General features: G+C 44.6%; 1 protein-coding gene across 6 annotated transcripts in view; it reads left to right on the top strand.

Moving 5' to 3' along the window:
- LOC310714448 (potassium channel, subfamily K, member 16-like) overlaps positions 1 to 12,420 on the top strand; it is a 29,129-nt gene that overhangs the window by 1,471 nt on the left and 15,238 nt on the right. For 2 of the 6 annotated variants that reach the window (XM_083519831.1, XM_083519830.1), the window contains exons 2-3: positions 8,581 to 8,781; positions 10,029 to 10,149. In XM_083519831.1, coding sequence (XP_083375957.1) covers positions 8,581 to 8,781; positions 10,029 to 10,149 — 322 coding nt within the window. Of the gene's footprint in view, positions 1 to 4,399; positions 4,877 to 5,799; positions 6,235 to 6,285; positions 6,508 to 8,190; positions 8,224 to 8,580; positions 8,782 to 10,028; positions 10,150 to 12,420 lie in introns of those variants that run through there. The other 4 variants (XM_083519832.1, XM_083519834.1, XM_083519833.1 and 1 more) reach the window with 4 other exon arrangements.

Raw genomic sequence — 12,420 nt, 5'->3', positions numbered from 1 at the left:
CGGCGCCAGGGAGAGAGAGAGCCATTTCGCCGTTGCATATTAAGAAGTGGCAGCGCCGTGATACGAAGTTAAAACCCCCACAGAAACGTGCCCACAGATACAGAACATCCAGTTTAATAAAGTACTGAGGTTATTTTATTGAAAGAAGAATTTTTTTCTGTCAGAAAATGGCCAGCAAGCACCAGGCAAAAGAGACTCGGGAAGACCCAGTACAGGGAGCTGTTGCATCTGAGGAGAATCCTAATACTGAATTAGAAATGCTGAGGCTAGTATTAGAATTGGCTAAAGTTGAAGCAAAGAAAGAAAGAAAGACATAAAGTTGAAACAGAGAAAGAAAGACATAAGTTGAAGCAGAGAAAGAAAAGGAGAAAGCAAAAATAGCAGCTGAACAGGCCGGAATTGCAGCTGACATTCAGTTAGCACAGATAACAGGCTGAGAGAGATATGGCAGAGCGAGAGAGCAGATTAGCTCATGAGGGAAAAGAAAAAGAAAGAAATGCCAGGTTAGCCCAAGAAGAAAGAGAAAGGGAGGCCAAGATGGCCTATGAAAAAGACATGTTTCTTTTAAAAATGGAGGAAATTAAGCTGAGAGCAGAACTGCCACATCCATTGGTAGGGGTGGAGACTTTACCTCAGCTAAAGTGAAGAGATTTCCCTAAGTGTGTCAAAGGCATTCCTGCTAAGTTTTGAACAGACCTGTAAGGACTTAAATATTCCTGAGGAAAACTGGATGCTGTATTTACATCCACAGATATGTGGAACTTTGAGTGAAATATACTTAGATTTAAGAGAAGATGAAACCTCTGATTATCTCACATTCAAAGAAAGAATGAAAGGGCGGTTTGGTTTAACTGCAGAGAAAAGCAGAAAAGCCTTTTGTGACATTAAAAGAAACTTATGCGCAACTGAGTAGCCGTATTGATAAAGCTCTGGACAGATGGGTGGAAAGAAGTAAAATCAAAACCATTGATGAGCTTAAACAGTTGATCAGTTTAGAGCAATTTTATAGACAGGTTCCTGCACACCTAGGCTGGTTCCTTAAAGATAAGAAACTGGAAACAGTAACTGAAGTCTCTACCGTGTTAGTTGAAATCGAAGGAGACTTAGGGGGAGCATTAGTACCCAGTCCCTTCAAGAAAAATAATGCCTGGAAACTCAGAACGACAACCCTGTAAGGCGGACCTCTCCTACACAATACAAACCTAAAGGAGTAATTTGTGATGAGGAGGGTCACAAATTTTCACAGCCTTCTAGTGGCTAGGGTGGCTCATATAATAAGTCAATCCTTTATTAGGCATAGCAAACCACACATTATCAAACAAACACCGTATACAAATTGTGCAAAATATGAGCTCAGCATAACAAGGTTTGTCCCAGTCAGATCTTTAACGCCAGAGAAAATCAATTTGCATAAATAATACAATATAACACTACCACATCGCCAATCAATTAAGAACCACTAAATCTCTTTATAATGGCCTAGCCTTTCTACATGGACAGCACTCAAAAATTCAGCCACTAGTACAGTAATTTGATCATTCCTGTCCGAGAGCAGGTCTTGAACCGTTGGTGGCATAGAATTGAGCCTGTTGAGTTGTAAGGCCTCTAATAATTGTCTTCTGGCATAAATGCCAAAATCACAAGAAAAGAAAATATGCTCCAAAGTATCAGGTTCCTGTTTACTACATTTGCAGAGACGCTCTGCTTCTGGGAGAGCTAAATATCTTCCTTTTACCTTGTTTCATGCTGTTAAGGTACTGCAAGGTTCCTTGTTGTCTTCCCTGGCCTAGAAACAGAAAGGGGAATCAAGCCATTTTGGGGTGTCGATGATGTTCTTAAGAGTACAGCACAGCACTATTTTCATTAGTGGGGTAGGATAGCTGAAAATAATTGTCAGGGACGTGGCTGAATCGAACGCCTGGGAAGAGTCAAACTCTGAAGATCAAGGAATGCCAGTCCAGAGAGAGCCAGAGTCTGACTCTGGAGACGAAAGAATGCAGTCAGAGCAGGAGTGGGTTAGCTTGGCTCCCCCCTTCACCAAGAGTTCCCAGACTCAGATAGAGCAGCAGACTCAGAGAGCTCGCAGGCAGGAGGAGGGGGAGAGATAAATGGCATTGAGGGGGTTGCTATGCAACCAGCAGAGAAACAGTGTTCAGAGGGCTCTTCTGAGAGTGGGAGGGAATCCACCCACCTTCTCCCCAAATCAGAAGGGCTGAAAGGGTAAAAGTGCAATAGAAGTGCAAAAGAGACTCAAAGTGACCAACTTGTAGCAAAGAGCGGCAGGCTCAGAGCCATGCTCTGGGTATAATTTGTAAATAAACGTACCATAAACCTGCCAAGAGAGTCATAAATTTTTATTGGGACTTGCTTACCTGCCTGAGATCATTATAATAATATGCAGATATATTTCACATTTGGTAAACCTTGGGTTTCAGATGGGGGGGGGGGAATTATAAGTTATTTAGGAGACCACTGTAAGCAGATGGAAACATTAGCAGGATTTTGCTTTCACTTGTAGTGTAACAATTACCATGGATAATATGGTTTGATATAAAAATTGGAGTATGGAAGACTATGTAGAAATAAATGTTTAAAATGGGACTCCATGGAGGGGGTGCGGGGAGTCCTGAAATTTGGGAGCCAGAACGTTCGAGTTTCAAGGCGTTCGGCTTCCAAGGTTCCACTGTACTTCACTGGCCCCATGAGACCTGTCAATCCTAGTTATTAGGGAAGAGGATGGCATTGCTGTTGTTCCTTGCCTTTTCAGGGGCATTTGTTTTTAAACAGCTACCCAAATGCTCCTCTCTTCCCAGCCCTCAGATATAGAAAGGTTTTAAATGAGAGTCGTAACACGGCGCAGGAAAAAGGGAGGACTGTTGTTTATCAAAGGGATAGTGCTGCCAGGCCACAAAGCACTTCATTAGTGCAAAGCAAGTTCATGCTGGGTGTATTTCACAGAGATCAAATGCTGTGGGTCATATCTGGGGAAATGCAATTGACTAGCAACAAGAGATGCTATCTGGAAGAAAGATGGCTGTACCTCCCCTTGCAATTTAGAAACACAATATTCCTTCTAGGAGAAACCGATTGCCTGGAAAGGCTCTGAAGGCATAATCCGATATTCAAGAGATGAGGAAGGGTCACAGTTTAGTGGCAGAGAACATGCTTTAAATGCTAAATGTTCAAGACTCTATCTGTAGCCCCTCCAGGTAGGGCTGGGGAAGACTAAAAACCCGGGAGAGCTTCTGCTGGCCAGTGTAGCTGATGCTCATAAAGACGAACAAATTATCTGACTTGATTTAAGGCTATTTCCTATGGTCTGCCAGCTGATGAGATTTAGGACAGGCGCCCCAACTTCTAGGGGTGGAAAGGTCTTCAGCCCCCTCAATATTTGCTGGCAGGGGGCTGGACACCCACTATGGTGAGCGTGGTTCAATGGTTGGGTCCTGCTGAACGCGAAGATGGTTCTCATGTCTCCTCTTGTTCAGCATAAACACACCCAGATCCTTCAACCATTCCTCATCAGGCTTGGCTTCTGGATTCTTGATACCTTTATTACTTCCTGTGATGTGGACACTATTTCTGTTGATGTAGCTGAGAGTCACTTTGGAGAATAGAAGACAAGGCGGAAACTGTCATACTTTAAGAAATAGGGTTTATTCAGCTATTTACAACTTCAGTCTGCATGGAGGGAGTCTAGATCTTACAGCATGGTCAGCTCAAGAGGCAGCAGTATAAGCATCCTTCAGCCTTTCTCTCCAAGATGGAGCTCTCCTTCCCCCCTCTTTCTTCCCCCCAGAAACCCCTTGCCTTCCCCCAGAGCAGGTACCCTGGCAACCTCCCAAATCCCCAGTCTTTGTTCACACCTAGGGTCAAGAGGGAAGTTCCCTTGCATTGTTAATGACCCCTATAGTACTCTTGATAGCCTTGGGTCAGCCAGGTTGATTTGCATAAGCCAGCCCAGGAATTATCTGTCTGGAACAGCTCTGCACCTTATGTTCTAATCCATATCCCAATTAACCAAATTCCTAGCATTTATTCATCACACTATTGACTCATGTTCAGCCTGTGGTCCACCAAAACCCCTAGATCCTTTACACATGTACTGCTAGTAAGCCAGATTGCTCCCCCCCCCCACATTTGTGCATCTGGTTCTTCCCTCCTAAGTTCAGAACCTGACATTTGTCCCTAGTGAAATTCATTTTGTTGTTGTTGTTTAGTCGTTTAGTCGTGTCCGACTCTTCGTGACCCCATGGACCAGAGCACGCCAGGCACTCCTGTCTTCCACTGCCTCCCGCAGTTTGGTCAAACTCATGCAGGTAGCTTCGAGAACACTATCCAACCATCTCATTTTGTTAGCTGGAGCTCAATGTAGGGTTGCAAAAAAGAGGACACATTTGTTGACTTCTGCTTTTAACTATGGATCGCTATGATGACTCTGCCCATGAGGACAAAGAGGACAAATGGCAACCCCCAATCCTGATTCTTTCTTCTGCGGCATTAGCTACCCCTCCCAGTTTGATGCTATCTGCAAATCTGATGAGAATTCCCATTGCTCGAAGTAGCAATAGATCAAGCTTGCTCCCTGTACGTTTCTAAAATATTGTGGTCTGATCTTCCTACCAGCCTCTCAGATCTGGAGGCTTTTAGCAGCCCATCAGGCACAGAGGGGGTGACCTCACAGAGGACCAGGTAAGCCAGTCCACAAAAGAGAGTAATATACCCATGACCTCATAGAGCCCATGAAGGTGTGGTCAGGCTGCTCCTACCAAATAGCTACCTAGTGAAAGGGAAGCACTGAAACTCTCCCATCAGATATTGGAAGTCAAAGAAGTGGATCATTTAAGAGGATTTGGAATCGAATGTCCCTATCAGGGTGAGTGAGGAGCCAAGCAAAGACCTCTCCGCTCCTTTCAATTCCCTCCTCCAAATGACCCCTGGGCTGGTTATGGATGTGGGAAAACACATTAGCTCCAACATGACAAAACCTCCTGGTTTTCTTCCTCCATGTTTCCCAAATGAACTGTATTTCTTAAAAAAACCAAACCAAACCAAACCTGGAAAGAGAAAGTGTGTTTTGACATGCAGTATCCTAACACTCCAAACAACTTTCCCAAGAAGTAATTGAAGCAGTTGCTTTTTGCACAGTCAATATAATGTTTTATTTTAGACACCTATACGACATGAAGATTTTTTTTTCGAGTTTTTCTAGCAACATATTCACATATGGTATTGTCATCTGAGAGCTTCCTTGCAATCATTTTCTAGAGACAATTTTTTTCAAACCATGTAGAAGGCAAAGTAAAGAGGGGAGAGAGGAAAAACCAAACTGTATCCTTTACAGAGTTGTTATTCTAATTCACCAGATCTTAACCTACTACGTACAGTATTTGTAAGAATGGATTCAACATATCATTGAATTTGTCCACAGCAAGTCTGCTTTAAACACACGTTGCTCATATGTTGCAAGTTTGTATGTCTTAAATCCAATCATGGAAGGGAGCCTCACTTTTATTTTTCCATTTCATCAGTCTCAGTCTTTTTTAGTGATACAGTCCTAAATCTGGGATCCCAAATCCTCCTTCCTTTATCAATATTTGAATTTTTTGAATCGATATTCTTGGAACTGAAGAGTCCCAAAGGCATTTTCTAAACAAATATTTAATTTTGTGAATTGGAATTCCTCTTAAGATATAAACTAGTCTAGGTATTATGTTCAGTTTAAGAGCATTGACTTTCCCCCACAGGGTCAGGTTCAATGACTGCCATTTCTTGATATCCATTGATACCTAATAATAATAATAATAATAATAATAATAATAATAATAATAATAATTTATTTATATCCCGCCCTCCCCAGCCAAAGCCGAGCTCAGAGCGGCTAACAACAGTAAAATAATACAGCATTCTAAAATCAATTCATTATAAAATCAGTTTAAATCAAATTAATGGCAACAATTGGGCTAGAGTTCTGTGAGGATTACCAAAGCGAGAGCCTTGGCCACAAGACTGGTGAAACAGCTCTGTCTTGCAGGCCCTGTGGAAAGATGTCAAATCCCGCAGGGCCCTAGTCTCTTGTGACAGAGCGTTCCACCAGATTGGAGCCACAGCTGAAAAAGCCCTGGCTCTGGTTGAGGCAAGCCTAACCTCCCTGTGGCCTGGGACCTCCAGGATGTTTTTGTTTGAAGACCATAAGGTCCTTCGTGGGACATACCAGGAGAGGCGGTTCCGTAGGTATGAGGGTACTAGGCCGTATAGGGCTTTAAAGGTTAAAACCAGCACCTTAAACCTGACCCTGTATTCCACCAGGAGCCAGTGCAGCTGGTATAGCACTGGGTGAATGTGATCCCGCAGCGAGGACCCCGTAATGAGTCTCGCCGCGGCATTCTGCACCTGCTGGAGTTTCTGGGTCAGTCTCAAGGGCAGCCCCACATAGAGTGAGTTACAATAATCCAGACTGGAGGTGACCGTCGTGTGGATCACAGTGGCTAGGTCAGGGTGAGAGAGGTAAGGAGCCAACTGCTTAGCTTGGCGGAGATGAAAAAATACCACCTTTGTTATAGCCTGCAATCTACGCCTCCATGGAAAGGGAGGTGTCGAAGATTACACCCAAACTCTTAACGGACAGTGCTGGCACTAATTGCGCCCCCGCAAGAGATGGGAGTTGCCCCCCCATCCCATATCGTCCTGACCCAGCCAAAGTACCTCTGTCTTCGAAGAATAATAATAATTATTATTTATTATTTATACCCTGCGCATCTGGCTGGGTTTCCCCAGCGACTCTGGGCGGCTTCCAACAAAACACTAAAATACAATAACCTATTAAACATTAAAAACTTCCCTAAACAGGGCTGCCTTCAGATGTCTTCTAAAAGTTTGGTAGTTATTTTTCTCTTTGACATCTGAGGGGAGGGCGTTCCACAGGGCGGGTGCCACTACTGAGAAGACCCTCTGCCTGGTTCCCTGTAACTTGGCTTCTCACAGCGAGGGAACCGCCAGAAGGCCCTCAGTGCTGGACCTCAGTGTCCGGGCAGAATGATGGAGGTGGAGACTCTCCTTCAGGTATACTGGACCAAGGCCATTTAGGGCTTTAAAGGTCAGCACCAACACTTTGAATTGTGCTTGGAAACGTACTGGGAGCCAGTGTAGGTCTTTCAAGACCAGTGTTATATGATCTCGGGGGCCGCTCCCAGTCACCAGTCTAGCTGCCGCATTCTAGATTAGTTGTAGTTTCTGGGTCACCTTCAAAGGTAGCCCCACATAGAGCGCATTGCAGTAGTTCAAGCGAGAGGTAACTAGAGCATGCACCACTATGGCGAGACAGTCTGTGGGCAGCTAGGGTCTCAGCCTGCATACCAGATGGAGCTGATAAACAGCTGCCCTGGATACAGAATTGGCCTGTGCCTCCATGGAGTCCAGAATGACTCCAAGGCTGTGCACCTGGTCCTTCATGGCACAGTTACCCCATTCAGGACCAGGGAGTCCTCCACACCCACCCGTCTCCTGTCCCCCCAAAACAGTACTTCTGTCTTGTCAGGATTCAACATCAATTTGTTAGCCGCCATCCATCCTTCGAAGAATTTAACTTCAACCGGCTCCCACGTAACCATCCAGCCACAGCTTCCAAATATCTGATCAGTGTGTCTGGGGCCGAGTCAGGATGGCCATCCATCAACAGATAGAGTTGTGTGTCATCAGCGTACTGATCGCAGCCCAACTCAAAACTCCGGACAAGCTGGACGAGGGGGCGAATAAAGATGTTGAAAAGCATTCGGGAGAGTATCATACCCTGAAGCACTCCACACACCAAGGAGTGGTGCGATGACAATTCCCTCCCAAGCGCCACCCTCTGTCCCTGACCAGAGAGAAACGAGCGCAGCCATTGAAGGACTGTGCCCTGGATCCCCACGTTGAAGAGGCGGTGGTCCAGGAGTTCGTGATCAACCATGTCGAAGGCTGCTGACAGGTCTAAAAGAATCAGCAGCCCCAACCTGCCTTGATCCAGCTGCCTACGTAGATCATCTGTTAGGGAGACCAGAGCCATCTCGGTCCCATGACCAGCGCAGAAGCCGGATTGGAATGGATCCAGAGCTGAGGTTTCATCCAGAAACCCACCAAGCTGTTCAGCAACCGCTCTCTCAATCACCTTACCCAGGGACGGAAGATTTGAAACTGGGCGGTAATTGGATAGATCTAAAGGATCTAATGATGTTTTCTTTAAGAGTGGGTGCACCACTGCCTCCTTCAATTCCTCTGGGAATGTCATTTACATTTTGTTGATGTTTAACGATACTAATTTAGATAAAACTTGTGGTATTAATAACACACGGTTGACTCATGTTCAGCTTGTGGTCCACCAAGACCCCTGTATCCTGTTCACATGTACTGCTACTTAGCCATGTGTCCCCCATCTTCTATTTGTGCATCTGGTTCTTCCTGCCTAAGTGCAGAACCTTAGATTTGTTCCTGCTGAAATTCATTTCATTAGCTTGGGCCCAGCTATGGAGAGTGCTCAGCTGTACTGTTGAGTCTATAGTTGCTCTTGTGTCTGCTTCTTCCTTGGCTCTCATTCCCACACAGGACAAGATGCGTATCAGCAGGAAGCAGGGCATCCTACTGCTGGCTGGCTACATGACTTACATAGTGATGGGTGCCCTTGTCATTGAGCTTCTGGAGAACGATCACCACGAAAGACTAGAAGAAGCAACGTTTCGCATGAAAGCACAATTCTTTTCGAACTACACCGTTCTCAGCCCAGAAGAGGTGGAGGTATTCATACAGGTAAGGCATTACTTTAGCAAGACTGAAAGGATAGACCGTGGCAGGACACCAGAGGTTGAGAGGTCAGAAAGTATATATGGGGGGAATACAGTTTAGAGGTGGAAACTGAGGTGGGGACAGAATCAGTGGCCAGCATAGAGCCATAAGGACTCACTCTTCCTTCTGCATGTGAAAATTTATCCCCATGGAGGATTAGGCAGATTGTTGGAGGATAAGACAAGGAATGGCTACTAGACATTATGGCTCTGTTCTGCCAACACTGTTGGGGGCAGCATGGGCTTCTCCACACTGAGCTTTCCTCCACTCTCTCCAGGCCTGTCCATGATTTAAAGCTCCGTGTCTGAGCACCATTTCGTTACTCTGGGGCTTTCCTCGTGAAAACCAGCTTGTGAACAGCAATCATTGAAAACCCAAATTGACGTTTTCTCCGATTCAGTTATAAGGAGCAGGTTTTTGTTAGCATTTGTACTGCATTTGTTGGGAAACATATATTGCAAAGAATATACAGTGGTACCTCAGGTTACATATGCTTCAGGTTACATACGCCTCAGGTTACAGACTCCGCTAACCCAGAAATATTACCTCGGGTTAAGAACTTTGCTTCAGGATAAGAACAGAAATCGTGCAGCAGCGGCAGCAGGAGGCCCCATTAGCTAAAGTGGTGCTTCAGGTTAAGAACAGTTTCAGGTTAAGAACAGACCTCCAGAACGAATTAAGTTCTTAACCCGAGGTACCACTATATCGGGGAAAGGAGAACATACGTCATATAGCAGTTGCAAAACAGGTGACTCTGTTCAAGGTCACAGAAAAGCTGAATCATTGTCTGGTTAACTGCCTTGAAAAGTGTCTTTGTGCCTTAGAACAGAGGGTGGGAGATGGGGTAGTCTCACCATTGTTTTGTTGACTGAAAATATGGGAGAGCCAATACTCCAAGCAGACTCTGTCCAAAAGAATTTATGAAGACAGGCAAGCCAAGCCATTTATGCATTGCTACAAAACCCTCTCTTGGGTTCAAGGGAGAGAAACCTCCCTCATTCCCCTCTAACGGCAAAGGCTCCTACTTGAGAGGTGCCAGAAATGAGTTCCAGAAAGTTCTGGCTGAAAGAAATGCCATGGTTGACCGACGGATCCAGAAGAACTTCCCTTCTGAGTGCATAGCAATTTGATTAGCAGTATCTAGTGATAATCAGGGGAGGGGCTATTCTTATTGTTGGAATATTCAAACTGAGTCTTGCCTTCAATTGCAGAAACTGGTAAAAGCTGTTCGGTTGGGAATAGATCCAATAGGAACCAAACCTCATGAGAGACACAGCAGCTGGGATTTCGCTAATTCTTTCTTCTTCGTGGGAACTATGTTAGCCACAATAGGTACTGTCATTTGTTTCTGGCTTCTCCCCGAATATAGTATGCAGGGCATTCAAATGCTCTCGCTTAGATAAATTGTGTTAAGGTCCAGGCTTTGCTTTTGCTCTTTCATCATCCTTCACATCTCATCTTTGTCTTGCCCTTTCTGGCCAAATAAATAGTTCATTTATTATATGCCCAATGAGCCCATTCCCTGATTAGTTATTTGTTCCCCACCCTTCTGGGGTCAACCTATTATTAAAACCACCCTGTGGAAAGTAGTTGGGCTAGGGAAACAAGTTCAAATCCCACCAGGTGCAACTGACCCCATGACAGTCTTTCAAGTAAGCTACAAAATACACTCAAGAAACCACACACCCTTTATGTCTAGATGAATGCCTTCAATGCAGAAAACCATGCACTGAATGAGTGGGCGAACCTACCCTTTTAGCACTGTTTAATCCTGAGCTTTCAAAACTTTTCAGGTTGGTGACACGGTTTTTATACATGCATCAATTTGTGACACAGTAATTGAGTTTTACTAGCAAACCGGTAGAGGGACGCGGGTGGCGCTGTGGGTTAAACCACAGAGCCTAGGGCTTGCCGATCAGAAGGTCAGTGGTTCAAATCCCCGTGACGGGGTGAGCTCCCGTTGCTCGGTCCCTGCTCCTTCCAACCTAGCAGTTCGAAAGCACGTCAAAGTGCAAGTAGATAAATAGGTACCGCTCCAGCGGGATGGTAAATGAGATGAGCGCCACAACCCCAGAGTCGGTCATGAATGGACCTAATGGTCAGGGGTCTCTTTACCTTTAGCAAACCGGTGGTTAAACTAACCCCTCTCCAGCATTCATACGACACACTTACACACTGCAGCCAACACACTAACTTGTCGCGACACACAGTTTGGAAAGCTCTAGTGAAGCTTTCTGGTGAGAAGCACAAACAGTTGATTCAAGTGTGCTAGGGATAAACTAATCTGTACTTTGAGTTCAGGCCATAAAGCTGCGGCTTCTGAGACCCAAGAGAAGGGCTTATCTGTTTCTCAGCCTTTGGACTTGAGCTATCCCAGGAGTCTTCATTTCTTGACTCTTTCCACTTGCAAATTTCAATCAGTAGATACTATTAGTCTTCTAATTGGGTCTCTGATTATTCCAAGGTGCTTGGCAAAATCTTCATGGGATCTCAGCTGAAAACAACTCAAGTCTGGTCCTTACAAATGCATGCAGCATGTTGGTTATATATTTAAACTTTTCAACATACAATAAAAACCAAACTCTTGCAATAACTGTGGGATGATACTAACAATCAATTGTGTGTTCAGCCATGTCTTTGCCATATTGAGTTCTGTTCATCTCTCCCTTAGCAGCCTCTGCTTTGAAAACTTGTGTCTGTCCCTTTAAGTAAACAGTGCATTCCATTCCAACAGTTTGAGGCTGAATCCAGACAAGACTGAAGTATTGTTTCTATGGGACAGGGGAAGCCACCCAGAGTGGCTGGGGCAACCCAGTCAGATGGGCGACACATAAATAATAAATTACAATTATATTATTATTCCCATGCTAATGGATTTAATCTCACTGAAGGAATGGAGAGTTAAAAGTAATATAAGATGAAGATTTTAAACTAAGCAGATCATCCTTATCCATTGGTAAACGTTATTGAGCATCGATAATTTAAGATAAGCTTTTTGCTTTGTTTTTCAGCCTCTTAATTAATGCCTCTTCTTACACCAGCAGCCAAATTGAATTCTGTTTTTTTAAGATATAATTTTTATTAATTTTCATTAATAACACTCCAATATGGGCCACATTATTATGATATTATTATGATATGGGCCACATTATTATGATATCAAATCATTGTTGTTTAGTCGTTTAGTCGTGTCCGACTCTTCGTGACCCCAAGGACCAGAGCATGCCAGGCACTCCTGTCTTCCACTGCCTCCCACAGTTTGGTCAGACTCATGTTTGTGGCTTCGAGAATACTGTCCAACCATCGTCCCCTTCTCCTTGTGCCCTCAATCTTTCCCAACATCAGGGTCTTTTCCAGGGAGTCTTCTCTTCTCATGAAGTGGCCAAAGTATTGGAGCCTCAGCTTCAGGATCTGTCCTTCCAGTGAGCACTCAGGGCTGATTTCCTTAAAAATGGATGCGTTTGATCTTCTTGCAGTCCATGGGACTCTCAAGAGTCTCCTCCAGCACCGTAATTCAAAAGCATCAATTCTTCGGCGATCAGCCTTCTTTATGGTCCAGCTCTCACTTCCATACATCACTACTGGGAAAACCATGGCTTTAAC

Source organism: Podarcis liolepis, assembly GCF_965112155.1.
Source record: "Podarcis liolepis genome assembly, chromosome: 1".
Classification (NCBI taxonomy): Eukaryota; Metazoa; Chordata; class Lepidosauria; order Squamata; family Lacertidae; genus Podarcis; species Podarcis liolepis.
The sequence above is the reverse complement of the archived record's forward strand: the minus strand, read 5'-3'. Positions and strand labels throughout refer to the sequence as shown.